At 45.8% G+C, this 14,462-nt stretch overlaps 1 protein-coding gene across 2 annotated transcripts in view; it reads left to right on the top strand.

Annotated features, from left to right (window-relative positions):
- Positions 1 to 12,867, top strand: part of si:dkey-117m1.4 (uncharacterized) — a 16,097-nt gene extending 3,230 nt beyond the window's left edge. For both annotated transcript variants that reach the window (XM_061245733.1, XM_061245732.1), the window contains 8 exons: positions 6,179 to 6,285; positions 6,768 to 6,852; positions 6,940 to 7,135; positions 7,333 to 7,401; positions 7,814 to 8,847; positions 9,765 to 10,588; positions 10,797 to 11,009; positions 11,362 to 12,867. In XM_061245733.1, coding sequence (XP_061101717.1) covers positions 6,179 to 6,285; positions 6,768 to 6,852; positions 6,940 to 7,135; positions 7,333 to 7,401; positions 7,814 to 8,847; positions 9,765 to 10,588; positions 10,797 to 11,009; positions 11,362 to 11,621 — 2,788 coding nt within the window. In that variant the 3' untranslated portion in view covers positions 11,622 to 12,867. The remainder of the gene's footprint in view (positions 1 to 6,178; positions 6,286 to 6,767; positions 6,853 to 6,939; positions 7,136 to 7,332; positions 7,402 to 7,813; positions 8,848 to 9,764; positions 10,589 to 10,796; positions 11,010 to 11,361) is intronic.
- Positions 12,868 to 14,462: the final 1,595 nt, after the last annotated feature.

Below are 14,462 nucleotides of genomic sequence, written 5' to 3'. Positions count from 1 at the left end.
TATGGATGTAAAAGTGTGTTTAAATGTATTTGATTGAGAAAGGGACCCTGTGTGTGACAGGGAGAGCTTGCGTGTGCATGTGTGCATGTGGCTGGGTGTGTGTGCGTGTGTATAAGGGAGAAACTGGAGGGGAGATCTGTGGAGGAAGGAACGAGAAGCAGTGTGAAGCTGATAGCGTGTGAGTGCATGTGTGCTTTATTTTTGAGACTGTGTGTGTGTGTGTGTGTGTGTGTGTGTGTGGGGGGGGGGGGGGGTGGGGGGGTTGGTTTGGTTATTTGAGACCGAGTGTGTGTGCATGCCAAAGAGAGGGTGCATGTGTACGTGTTTATATGTGTGCTTGCATGCGTGTGTTTCAGAATGAGAAAAGCCATGCGTGAGAGTGTTGCTGGGAGTGGATGTCTGTAGTGGAGCTGAGAAAAGATTAACTCTTGAGTCTTTTAAAAATAATCTTCTTCAGTTCAAGAGTAGTGTGAACTACAACATGGTTTCATGCAATACACTCAGTTTGTAGTGACAGTATCTCTTGGTCAAAATACAATATGCTCAATACTATCCTTGGCCTTGCACTGTCACTGAGCCAAGTCCAACTCTCTGGAAACTGACCACAGGGTTCATTTACTTGATATATATATATTTTTTGCCTTGAAATGGAAGTGGAAAACACAACAAAATGAGCATTCAGAAGCTTGAAGTTTGCCTCAGAATGGGACGCTCGCTGACGTGACGTTAAAATAAATTGTGCAAAATTACTTGGTGGTCTTTTTTTATGAACCATACTTTGTTCATACTTCTTCTTCACCCCCAGTTTTTTTTAAATCATTGCAGTCTAAGTATTTGGACACTGGTGTAATTTCTTTTGGTTCTGCTCCAGCACATTGGATTCGACTGTCACCTTTTAATGTCAGGGCATTTACATCTATTTATTTACATTTATAGGAATATCCCTTTTTGTACATAGTCTTTGCTGTTTCTGATTAGTCAGGTGTATTCCTTAGTGCAGATATACGAGACCTTTCAGTATCTAGTCTTGTTTCTTGCCTTTTGCATTTGGAGACTGTTATTGGCATTTGTCAATATAGAGACAACAGTGCCAGTGCCAGTCAAAGAAGAAATTATGAGGTTAAGAAATAAGAAGAAACAGGCAGAGACATAGGCCAAACAATCGGCTTCCAAAATCAACTGTTTTGAACATCATTAAAGGTAGACTATGCAGAAATATCTTTCTTTGCTTGGCTCTTGTTTGTATGCCAAAATGTATACAACCGTGGGCCGTGATAGCAATGAGTTGAGAAACCGCAATCTAATATGATTCGTATCAGTTTTAGTATTCACTTTCCACACAGGCCAATTAGCTTGCTATTTAACTGATGTTACTTGCATTTGTATTTAGTTAGCTAACTTTAGCAAAATGTTAGTGATGTGGTGGTGACGCTAGCCACTGATGCTAATGCTAACACCTGTTAATTTCAGTGTGCTCTCTAGCCTGCCTGCACAATTCTGTAACATAAACACACATACTCATAAATGTATCTATTCATTCGAACTTTTATTTTTATCAGACATCTGAGGTATTCTGAAAGTCCGGGAGCATGAGCTCCATGCCCAGGAGAGGAAATACACTGATAGAATCTCCCAAAAAACGCAGGCAGTACTGTGCAGTACAGTGCAGCTATCACGGCCAGCCAGCTGACATACTGAACAGAATTTAGTTGGCTTATAACACAGCAGCTAATTAATGTTACTGAAAGCTGGCCAGCCACTTGATTGATGGTTAGCCATGGAGGCTAATCTCTCACAAACCTAGCTCACCACTGTAGCAGCTAATCGTCTCCTCTTGCCCGCCATCCTCCTTCTGTTGGGTCATAGAGCGTATGCTTTTCAGATACAGTACATAAATAAAAAAGGCTTTCTCCTTCAGGAGATGACGGATAGGACGTATACAAGTACACAAGCAAGGTATTGGGTGAACACAGATACATGTTGACGTTGTATCATAGTAATGACTGAGCATTTGTTTTATAATATTTTCAAAGTGAAAATCCTGTATAGTATGCCTTTACGAAGAAAGAGCACTGCCATGGAAGACCTAACAGTTGGTGACCAAGAATTCTCTTTGAAATGAAGAAAAACCCAAACAACTGTCCAACCGATCAGAAACACATCTGGGGGCAGTTGTGGATGTATCAGTGACTACTGTCTGCAGAAGACTTCACAAACAGAACTACAGAGGATGTAGAAGATGTAAACTACTAATTAGCTGCAAAAACAGGATGACCAGGTTACAGCTTGTCCAGAATTTCTGAAAAGAACCTACAATACAAAACAGTATTGTGGACACAGGAGACCAAGATTGATTGAGAGTGATGGCACAAGTATGGAGGGAAAAAGGTACTGCACAAGAACCAAAGCCCCCTGGTCATCTGTGAAGCATAGGATTGGGTTGCTATAGTTTGGGCATGTATGAGTGCCAAAGGTACTGGCTCACTTGTCTTCATTGATAATGTAACTGCTGATAGCAGCAGAGGAATAAATTCTGAAGCATCTTATCAGATCAAGTTAAATCAAATGCCTCAACTCATTGGACGGTGCTTCATCCCACAACAAGTGTCCAGTGGACCAAATGCATAATAGTTTCTCATTGTAAAAATGTGCTAACTTAGAGAAACGTTGATATACTGTCCATTGTACTGTACTTCTACAAAAGTACTTGTACATAGAAATTCTATTATCTACGATTTGTTCCGGCTCTCTTGAACATGATGAGCCAAATTACAACCATCTCTGTCCAGTATTTGTTATGTATTTGCAGAGAAAATGTGTTTACCCCTTCCGTATGTAAGAAAATTCAGTATAACTTAATTTCTTCGAAGAACTGACTACGAGCATGTTATTGAAGCGACGACTAAAACCTTTTAGCTAATTAGATTACGTTTTCACCACTGAATAATTTGCATAAAACAATACAGCATTTTTTCGCCTGCATAATGAAACTGTAGCATTTTCAATATGCACAGAAAATTTTACATTTCATAAGACCATAATATCATTTAGTTATCGTGTTCTTTTGGAGTCTCCAAATATTCTTCTTGGAAAACTGCCTAGACATAGATCAGAAAAAACAATGCAGAATGCTATTGTTTTTGTGATATTGTCAATTGTTTGTCAAGTGTTGTGACTTGGCTCCATTGTGTTTCTAAGCGCACCAGGCACAGCTACAATAATCTTTATTCAGTCAAAAACAGAAGATTGTTTCAGTGAGGGGGAAAAAAAGATTCCACTTTCACTATGTTTGAGCTTCTATAACATTGTTTTAGTAATATTTGGAGTAATTCTGACTCTTGGAAAGCAACCGTTCAGAAGAGAGCAGTATTATGCCAGTAGTAAAAAGGGTTCAAGAATAGGGTATGTCATTTTTAAGCTTGTGTCAAGAAAAGGGGTGATACTGAAGGGGTTAAACATGTTCCAAACAATTGATTTTAGTAAGCCTAAAATTTGGCCTATGTATCTGACTATTGTTTCTCTCCCCCTCCTTATTTCTCAGCCTCATAATGGTTACAACAACTTTCATTATCACAACTCAAAGGCCAAAAACCAAGGCAATCAAAAGTGTAGAATCAAGACCAAGTCCTGTAAGCAGAGGTGAATGGCCAGACTGGTCATAGCTGACAGGAAGGTGACAGTAACGCAAATAACCACACATTACAACAGTGGTATGCAGAACAGCATCTCTGAACACACATCGCATCATAACTCTAAGTGGATAGGCTACAGCAGTACAAAAAAAAAAGTCTAATAACTACCTAATAAAGTGCTCACTGAGTTTATATAGCCTTTATGGTCATAGTAAATGCATCAACCAAAATAAGCTCACAGGAACAGGAGGAGGCAGAATCATACTTTCTCACGGAAAACCAAGGATATACATTGGGTATTGAACCCAGGATGGACCCACGTTTGACCCATTCATACCACACAATAGTCCTGACAATGTCCCGGGTACTTGCCATTCACATCAGTTTTGTTCATTGTAAATTAAATATGGCGGATGGTACGAATAATACGGCATCTTAAAATGTGTAGGATGCAGTCACTATAAGTTTAATGCTAATAATTACGGTATACAATCATGTTTAAGCATCTTTGCGATTTTCTGTTTTTCACTGGATACATATTATTGTGTCTGTGGCTGGTGTGCTTAGAAACACAATGGAGCCAGAACACTGGACAAATCCTCTATCAAATTTGATGACAATATCAGTAAAAATTAGCATTATGAATTGTTTTTTCTAAGCTATGTCTATGACCATTTTCCAAAAAGGACATTTGGAGACTCCAAAATGACACATTGCTGTTTGAACACCGTTGGAAATGCAATGTCATTAGCTAAAATGCTTTTCAGTTGTCACTTCAACAACATGCCCATAGTTGATTCTTTGCTGAGCAGAAGTGGTGTTGCATTTTCTTACACACGGATGGGGGTAACGCATTTTCTCTGCAGCTACATTGCCGATGGAGAGAAGCTCCTAGGCTCATCATGCTCCAGAGAGCCTATACAAAATGTAGATAATAGCATTCATATCTACGTATACTCTTGTACAAGTATGCATTGGTGATACAAACAACAATGATAGTTCTTCCAGAGATATTCTAAGTAAACAATGGACATTCTATCAACACTTCTCTGAGTTAGCATGTTTTTAGAATGAGAAACTATTACGCATTTGGTCCATTGCCCTGAAAAGAAGGCAAAGAAGGCAAGGCCCCCCCACGCTTGTTTGCCACCCACATGTTACAAAATAAGGAACTGTTGTCACTAAAGCAATGGCATCTTAAAATAGGTTATACAGAACCGTGAGTTTTAACGCTTTGAAATGGTATACCCCGTTACCATAGTGATTGAAAATTGTGCCATGAAAAAAGAATGCAAAAAAAAAAGAAGAAAGAAACCCTCGCCGGCCCATCCCTGTGCCGGTGAGACTTAAAACTTCAACAGGCACCGTTGCGAACATACTAGGGCATCTCTGGTCATAACCAGTGAGGTTTCATGATTGAATTCCGGTTTGAGTAACCCGGGATTCACCCTTTCATGCCATAGTCGAGCCGTGTCCATCCCAGGTCCATCCCAGAGCAGGATCGCGCTCCCCGGATTGACCCTTTCACAGCAAACTTGGGACATTCCCGGTTTGTTGCTTCTGTGTATGAGAGACTCTCTTCCTTTACACCCAATTAATGTGTCTGAATTTAGTGCTGAACCTACAGCTGAAGTCTACGTCCAACCCTGTTCCTGGAGATGGTAAATGGCATTTATATAGTGCCTTTATCCAAAGCACTTTAAATGCTTCATTTACGCATTCACACTCGCACACCAATGGTGATTGGCTGCCATGCAAGTCACCAACCAGCTCTTCAGGAGCACTTGGGGGGTTAGGTGTTTTGCTTACGGACACTTCGACACACCCAGGGCAGGATCAAACCGGCAACCCTCCGACTGCCAGAGGACTGTTCTTACCTCCAGAGCCAATGTCGCCCCATCCTGTAGATTTTCACTCCAGCCCAGAAAAGGCTCATCTCATTCAACAGCTAGAACCCATCCTGTAGGTTTTTTTTATTTTGACCTTCATTTCACACACCTGATTCTTCCAATTAACAGCTCTGAGAGATATATCTAGCTTTTGAATGCAGTACACTTCATTAGGAATGAAAACGTTCCGGACAGTAGATCTCCAGGAGCAGGGTTTGGGCAGCCCTAGTCTAACCCGACAACAAATGCTCTCGATGTTGAGTGAGGTGTGCATTGTTAGGGTTAGACTGAAAACCTGGGAGAAACTGACAGCCACTGTGGTAATCCATCTCATCATATGTCCCCTAGCACAATGATTCGGGCTGTGTTCCAAACAGCATACTTGGCATACTACTTGTACTACATTTTAATGAAAATCAGCCTGAAATGTAGTACGAGCAATAAGCTAGTATGCGGTTTCGAGTGCAGCCACAGTGTAAGGTGTCAGGGCATTTGGACACCCTACTCGGTGGTCAAGGGCCTTGTGGCAGAGAAGATTGTAGATGCAAGGAATCTCAAAGTATTTAGGTGAGCTTGAGTAGGTGATCTGTTCAGGGGTGGGTATTAATTGCATTTTCTTCCTTTTGACTTTGTTGCTTTGATCGGTGTGCACTGCAGACGAGGCTGCGGCCGTAAAAGGAAGGGGACGCCCGTGAAGGTGTGTGACCGAGTCTTCGTCACTGAGGATGAGGAAGAGAGCCTGTCTGAACACAGTTACTGTCCTGGTGAGACATTCTGCACTTCTTCCCTCTGTCAGTCCGACAGTACATTCACTTCAAACACCTAAAAATAAGTCGATCTTAACAAATATTTTAGTCTAATGTTTAGACTTGAAATCTTACTTCTCATACTTTTTTGCTAAATAAGACAAAATATTGCCAATGAGGTGACACCGTTTGTCTTATTTCAAGACTTGCCAATGGGGTAAGACAAAGTAATAGTTTCAAGTAAACCAAGTAATTGTTTCAACTTGAGAGGAAAAAAAAATCATTACAAGACTAAAACACTTAAGATGGGCTTTTTTCTGCAGTGCTCTCTCCCTGTAGAGTGCTTTATAGATTTGCATGATGTTCCATATTGGTATACTGTCTTTCTTTATGCACTGTAGTGTTCAAGTGTATGGTTTCTCTGTGTATCCTGTTCTGTACAGATGCATGTTTCTCTGTGTGCAGTTACTCTACTGGTGTCATAACTGTGCTCTTCTCAGGTGATGGTCAGTACCAGGAAGGAGAGGAGGACAGACTTCCCCCGCCCGATGGCCCCTACTATCTGGCGGACCCTGCCCAGCTGTGGTGAGTGGAGGGAATGTGCAGAGCGCTGCTCTCTTCCAGCGCTGCGACCCCCGATCACGGCTCTGACAGTGTTCGCTTCTCCCGCAGCGTCTCCGAGCTCGGAGAGGAAGGGGGCAGTGGGGCCCGGGCTGCCGTGCTCTACTCCCCGCCGCCAAACTGCCGCATCAGAGAGGTGCATTGTGGGAGCCAGGTGCGGCTTGTGGTAATTGCGATCAGAGACATCGCCAAGGGAGAGGAGATAACAGTGGACTACAGTCTGACCGAATGGGGGGAGAATGCCATGGTGAGTGTTTGAGATTTGATGCCGTCAAGCATTTCAGCGACATAAGCACTGTTCTCACTGTGATCGGAGTGAATGTCGTGTGTTTGACACATAATTGAGAATCGGGCGGTATTGACTGGGAATGTGGTTTTTCCTATCGGTTTATGGCCTTAAGGCAGAGTGATTGATGGCTCGATGGGATTTTTTGTGCTGTGCAGGGTTTCCACAGCTCTGTGTCTCCAGGAGGTTTTGAGTGCAGCTCTGATGCTGAGAATAACGTAAAGAAGGTAAAACCATCACCTGCTTTATCGCCTCTTCCATTGCCTGTGTCTTATACTAACTGGTCCAGTAGTTCTGCTGCGTTTCATTGTTCCCCTCTAATCAGGGCTGATTTAAACAAGGCATATCAAGGGCCTAAATCAGGATTACTGAGTTAGCTGGATAACTGCACTATGTAAAACCGGGAATAGCTCTTTTAACTTGTACTTGATCTGTGAGGTTTCTGGGTTTCACACAGTGTTATCTGGCCAAATCCGTAATCCTGCTTAGAGGTTTAGTGCTGACTGCAGGGAAGGGCAAAGGTCAAAGCCAGGATAATTTTACACATAATTCACTTGTGTGATGTCTGAATTTGTCTTGTTCACGTTTCTTCTTTTCCTCTCCTTCTCCTTCTTTCTCTCTCTTTTTTTCTTCTTGCAGGAAGAAGAGTCTGGCCCGGTCTCCCTCTCTCTCTCAGTCTCAGATTACCTCACGCCCTCCTGGTCCCTCTCTCCTTCATCCTCTCCACTCTCTCACTCTGAGCCCAGCGACTCAGACCACGAGGAAGAGGACGAGGAGGCTCAGGAGCACAGGGGCCGCGTGCTCCGGAGGCGCAAGAAACGGAAGAGCGCGTCCGGAACCAGAAAGAAGGCGGCACCGAGGACCCCCGGCCGCCCACCCCTCTTCTCCCACACCCTGCCCCCGGCCGGCCCAGCGCGGCCCCTCTTCAAACCGCCCGCCGCGGCCCCGACCACCAACATCAACAACAACATAAATATCAACATTGGCCGCGACGGGGCGGCTGGCGTGGGTGGGGGCGGGCAGAGGCAGTGCTGCCTGCACTGCGGGCGCCACTTCCGCTCCCTCGCCCGCCACCTGGAGAAGCACCACGCCCAGCAGCCGGAGATCAGGGCGGCCATGGAGTGCGCCCAGACCAACCCGCACGCCGGCCCACCCCAGCCACGCCCCCCTGCTCACCCGCACTCCGCCCTGCCCCTCCCCTCCTCCTCCTCAGCCCCTCCCACACTCTCCTTCTCCAGAGAAAGGGAGGCCCAGGCTCACGGCGGGAATAACGCCGTCTCCCTCTCTCTGTCCCTCTCTCCCGCCTCCCTCAGCCACGCCTCCCCCAGAAAGAGCCCCGCCCTCTCCACACCACCCAGGAAGAGCCCGGCTCCGCCCCTTTCTACACCGCCCAGGAGGAGCCCGGCCCCACCTCTTTCTACACTGCCCAGGAAGAGCCCGGCCCCGCCCCTTTCTTCTTTGACCAGGAAGGGCGTGTCCACAATAACCATGCCCAGGAAAGGTGGCCGCAGACTGAAGAAGGAGAAAGAGGAGGAGCAGCCAGAGGAGAGGCAGACGACAAAAGAAGAGGAGGCCTCTCCTCCTGTCTTTCAAGAAGTTGTAAAGGAGGGAGTGCAGGAGGAGAACCGAGTGAGGGAAGATGAGAGTGGAGGAGAGGACAAGAAAGTAATGAAGTAAGAGGCGTATAGTGTGTGTCCGCAAAACAAAAGCGTGTATGTTTGTTGAGTATGTTTGAGTAGACTATTGAATATTTTGTGCAAGTCTGGATTGGAGCTGTAAAAAACCAACATCATGTCCATTCATTAATATTCACATTTGAATCTGTCTTTCTCAGAAATATTCACTCCAAAATACTAGCCTAGAGGGACGAGAGATTCCTTGGAGGTCCTTTATTTTCACAAATTTGTTGTAAAACGTCAACCATTTTAGCCATAAAATCAGTTAACATAAAAATCTTTCATATAAAAAACTGTTTTTGCCAGAGAGCATATACAAAACATAGGTAATAGCATTCATATGTTCAAGTACCTTTGTAGAAGTATGCAGCAGCGAAACGGACAGCAATGATAATTCCTCCAAAGAAATTCTCCAAGTTAGCACGTTTTTAGAATTGCATTATTATGCATTTGGTCTGCTGGACCCTTGCCGTGAAAATGGACACTAAGGGCGCTTTCACATCTGCCTCGTTTAGTCAGTTTAAATTGAACCCTGCACCAGGGGGCTCCAGAGTTTGTTTGTAACCAGACCGAGACCACAGTCTCAACAGGGTCTCGGTATGGTTACAAACAAACTCTGGAGCGGATAATTTGCGGTGAGAACATGATCCCACCTAGATCCCACCCAATTACTGGAAGCATTGTGCATTTTGGGTATAACCGGCTGCCGCAGCGAGCTGCTCTGTGCACTATAGGATAAGGACTCGCGCTCAAAATTTCTGTCCAATAAGTGAATGACCTTAGCACACGTGGTTTTGTTTAGAAATCATGGTTCGCTTAAGAAAAAAAAAAGTGTGAAACGTAACCATGCCAAACCAAACCAAATCCAAGGTTCGTCCCGAATCAAGGTTGACTGAGAACGTTTTCCCCTGCAGTACCCACAGGCCTCACATGATGCCCCTGCTGTCGTCTCTGTCGTCCCTGGTGATGTACCTGCGGCGGCTGCAGCACTCTGCCTTCCTGTCCCTGTCCCGCTCGCCGCAGTCGGCCGAGGCCTGGCGTCTGCTGTGCCACGCCAGCCTGGCCCTGCTCATCCTGTACAACCGCCGGCGCGAGTGCGAGGCCTCCAAGCTCACCATCCAGGACTACAGGAGCCGCGTCACCCCCCAGTGCCCCATCCCGGTGCCCCCCGGCGCCCCGCCCGCCCTCACCCCCCTCGAGGCCTCGCTCTCGCCCTTCGAGCGCCAGGTCCTGCCCCACCTGCCCAGGGTGGGCGTGCAGGGCAAGCGGGGGCGCGTGCAGCCCCTCATTCTGCCCCCGCACAGCGAGCCCTGTCTGGAGCTCCTGCTGCAGACGCGGCCCGGGGTGGGCGTGGACCCTCAGAACCCCTACGTCTTCGCGCGGCCCTACCACTCCCCCGCCACGCCGCTGCGGGGGACGGACCTGCTGCGCAGCCTGGCCCGCTCCAGCGGCACCCGAAACCCGCGCGCCCTGACCCAGGCCCGCCTGCGCCGCCAGGTGGCCGTCCTCACCCAGCTGCTGCTGCTGGGGGAGGGGGAGGGGCAGGGCGGCGGCCCCAGCGCCCCGCAGCGCCTGGAGAACTTCCTGCAGAGGGAGTACCACGTGACGCAGAGCTGCGCCGGGATTGGCCAGGACCCGGGGCTGATGGGCCGCGTGGGCAGGGTGGTGCTGTGCGGGGAGAGGGACGGGGTTCTGTTTCGGGGGATGAGTCTGCACCACATCTGCCTGGAGCTGGACGGTGAGTGAAGGGAGGCGGCCCCTTGGCCGGGGCGGGGGGTGGATGTACAGATTTCCAGCCAATCAACAGTTTTCTGTCATAAAAACCGTTACTCTTCCTCTCACCTCCCCCCACCCCCCTCTATTTCTGTCTTTCCCTTTCTTTCTCCCTCCTCCCCTCCTGCTCTCTTCCACCTCTCCCTCTGTCTCTTCCTCTTCCTCGTTCTCAGTGATGTCGGGGAACTCTGCAGACTCTTTCTCTGATGACTCAGACGGGGAGCAGAGCAAAGAGAAGGCGGGGGGGTCGTCTTCATTGGTAAAGAGGGGCGTGGCTAATGGCAAGTCCCCCCGACAGAGGAAAGGAAATGCTGCTCTTCCCAACTCGGCCTCCCCTTTCTCCTCCCCTACTGGTCGCAGGAGGGGAACAGGCCAGCCAAAGCCAGGTGTGTGCGCCTGTCTGAATGTGTGCGTAAGTGTGTGCTTGCTCGTTTTGTGTACATGTGTGTGCGTGTATTATGAGAATGTAGAGTATGAGTGCATGTGAGAGTACTGATTGTGTGTTTGTATGTGTATTTTGTTTGTGTGTGTGTATTGTGTGTGTGTGTGTGTGTGCTCTTGTGAGTGTGAGTGTGTGTGTGCGCACTTCTGCGTGTATTGTGTGTGTGTGTGTGTGTGTGTGTGTGTGTGTGAGTGTGTGTGTGCGCACTTCTGCGTGTATTGTGTGTGTGTGTGTGTGTGTGTGTGTGTGTGTGTGTGTGTGTGTACTGACGGTGCACATCGTCTCCACACACACAGGGAAGCGGGGGGTACTGAAGCGGCCCTGGTCTGAGGCAGAGCGCACGGCTGTGGAGTCCCACCTTACACGCAACATCATGGAGCTGCGTGTGCCCGCCAAGGCTGACTGCGAGCGCTGCCTGCAGCTCTGCCCCCTGCTGGTCACCAACCGCCGCGACTGGAGGGCTATCAAGTTCTACTGCCACAACCGCATCCAGCTGCTCAAGAAGAGGGAGAGGAGGGAGAGCCTTAGCACCATGCAGGCTCCGCCCATCTGCTGAGGGAGTCCCACCCCAACAAACATACAGCCCCCCCCTACCCGGACCTCAACCACCCTCACACCAACCCTAAGAACTGGCCAGTCCCATCTGAACCACAGGCCGTTTGAGAAATCAACTTCATCTGTTTCAGGGTCATCTCAGGGCTCTACAGTGCACCCAATTTAGGAACATTTGTTCCTCATAATTGATGTGCGCTAACTGTAAAAATGATTTGGAAGCACATCTACTAATTCGAATGCATTTGTGTGCTCCTAAGCGTTTCAACTTAGAAGCTTGTGTGCTCCTTGGAGAAAAATGTAAACATAGAGCCCTGTGTTGAGTTTGGTGTAGTCAGTTCACAGGGCATAGCTATGCTCTGACGTTGCTCAAGCTTGTGGCTCTTGTTCCCAGGAGGATTTCAAGGGGTGGGAGGGGCTTTTGTGAGAGCAGTGGCATTTTCCCTCCTTTCCTTTTTTAAACTTAAAATGGAAGTTGCGCAGCCTCTGTAATCAGTTTGCTGATAGGCTTTATCATAGGATACTGCTAACAGATATAAGGGGCACAGAGATATTTCTCCTAACCTTCATGGAAAATTCCCTTTGACATTTATTCTTTTTGTGGGGGATGGAGGATTAGGTTGGGGGGGGGGGGGTGATGGATAATGGACTGTCCTGCTTACAAGTTTGCAACCACGTGAGCCACAGCACCATCATTCCATGCTGTCAGTGTTGACAGTTAAGCTACTCACCCCCCTCTATCCCATCCCCATAAGTGAGTGGTGCATTTTCTCACTGGTTTTCTTCTTCTTATTTTGTGACCAGTCTACCTACAGCCTCTTTAGAGTTTGCCTACTGCACTGTAGATGACAGAGCTGTACTTCAGAATGTGGTCTACAGTACACTATACCTGTATCTATGTAGAAACTACCTGCTGCCTGTGCTGAATCAGTACAGATGTGCACACATCAACAGAGACTTGAACCTCTTTAACATGTCAGCATTATTCTGGTAATTGGTACACTCAGCCAGTATTCATTTATTGCTTGTCCTGTATATAGAGAACGTATCATTGAAATTCGATATTGTCTTGGTTATTAATATAATTCCTTCTTTAAACTATTCTGTACATATTGTTGTAAAGTATCACAGAGACAAAAAAGAAAAAAATAAGTATCACAAAAGAACAGTGGAAAAGTATTATTTTGTTTTTGTGCTACATTGTTTGTTTGCTTTTTTACAGTATGTACTTAAAAATGTAATTACATTTACATGCATATATTGTGGTTCTTTCAAGAAGGACAGCAACATTAATTAATCCTCGTAGTTCTAGCACAACACCAAAATGACTATATTTGCATGCAGGGGGCCTTACCATGAGTTCCAATATGAACATAAACATTTCTACTTTTTCTGTCATTTCCCCTCCTCTGTTGGGTCACATAAATGTGGTACTCTTTCAATTCTGTTGCCATTTAACCATGAGGCTGTAGTTCGTGTTCTCCTCCCCAGAACTAAACACTGTTGGCTGTTATCATTCTTGATCAGGGGCTTGCAAAGAGGTTAATGCTGCAGAGCACATGATTACCTTTATTTGAGCCTCTTCATACGACATTTTTATCTTGATGTCCTTCTTGGCAATGTCATTATAAACAAATTATACATTATTACATTGGTAATGTACATCATTTACATTATAATCAGAGACCTGCATGTTATTCTGCAACTGGCATTCTGTGACCGAACACATTTCATTCACTGTACTGCAAAGCATCATTTGGTTATCAAACTCAGGAAGTGCCTTTTTTACAGAAGGGTTTGACGAAAAAGAAAAACCAAACCTTGCCCAAAACTGGTTTAGGGCTTTTTGAGTTGAAAAGCACATTGTTATGAGCAGCATGATTGTGTGTTTGTTGTGTAAACACATGCCTTTGCCCCTTCAATGTCCGCAGTTTTGGTTCAGGTAGGATTAGCTATTCCAGTTGTAATCCAAATGCAACTTGCAATTAAATCAGTAGCACACATATAATAAGCACACATACACTCCTATATGCTTTCATGTAAACATGCATATATGTCACTTTGATAGACACTGTCCATCTCAGGTCACTCCTACTTCAGCTGAGCCTATGTAGGAACACCAACTGAAGATCAGTGGCACTCTTAAGTACTACAAGTGACCACACCCACAAAAAAAATGAAAAATTGAAAATTAAGTTAGTCATTTGTATATCACCATGACTTGTTTGCCCTTCAAAATGACCCTATTTTAATTACTCAGTAATACATTACATTCCCTAAAAATAAACTCAAATTGGACCTATAAGACCACTGGCAAGTTCTGGCCAACTTAACATTCAGTGAGTCTGGTGGTTGGCTAACTGGAACAAAGCCACTATTTTTCTGCTAATGCCAATGATGGACTATTAAGTAACCTGTGAGTGCACTGGTTGGTGGATCAACAGTGGCCTACGGTGAGTGAATAAGCTGGCTGCTAGTGGACCAACCAATAGGAAATTCAGTATGACTATATACTTTTAAGTTGATGCCACCCAATGTGTGAAGCCTCATGTAATATGTTTTTTTTTTTTAAAACACAATTAAACTATCTTTGGGTGGAAATAACAAGGCTCCTAGCCCCAGCCCCAACAATCAGACATGCTGAACAGGTGGGCAGTATAGTACAAAAATATTATTAGATGCCAGTCACTGACAAAAAACAAAAAATTAATGAAGGAGATTTCTGCACTTATTAAACATGAGGGTGGTCATTTCATACTTGTTTAAAGAAAAGGAAGTACTACTGTCTCAAATGGAAACAAGATACAGTAAAAGATTGGAAAAGGATGAGGGTCACCAACAAGGG

The sequence above is a fragment of the Conger conger genome, chromosome 6 (genome assembly GCF_963514075.1).
Source record: "Conger conger chromosome 6, fConCon1.1, whole genome shotgun sequence".
Lineage (NCBI taxonomy): Eukaryota > Metazoa > Chordata > Actinopteri > Anguilliformes > Congridae > Conger > Conger conger.
The sequence above is the reverse complement of the archived record's forward strand: the minus strand, read 5'-3'. Positions and strand labels throughout refer to the sequence as shown.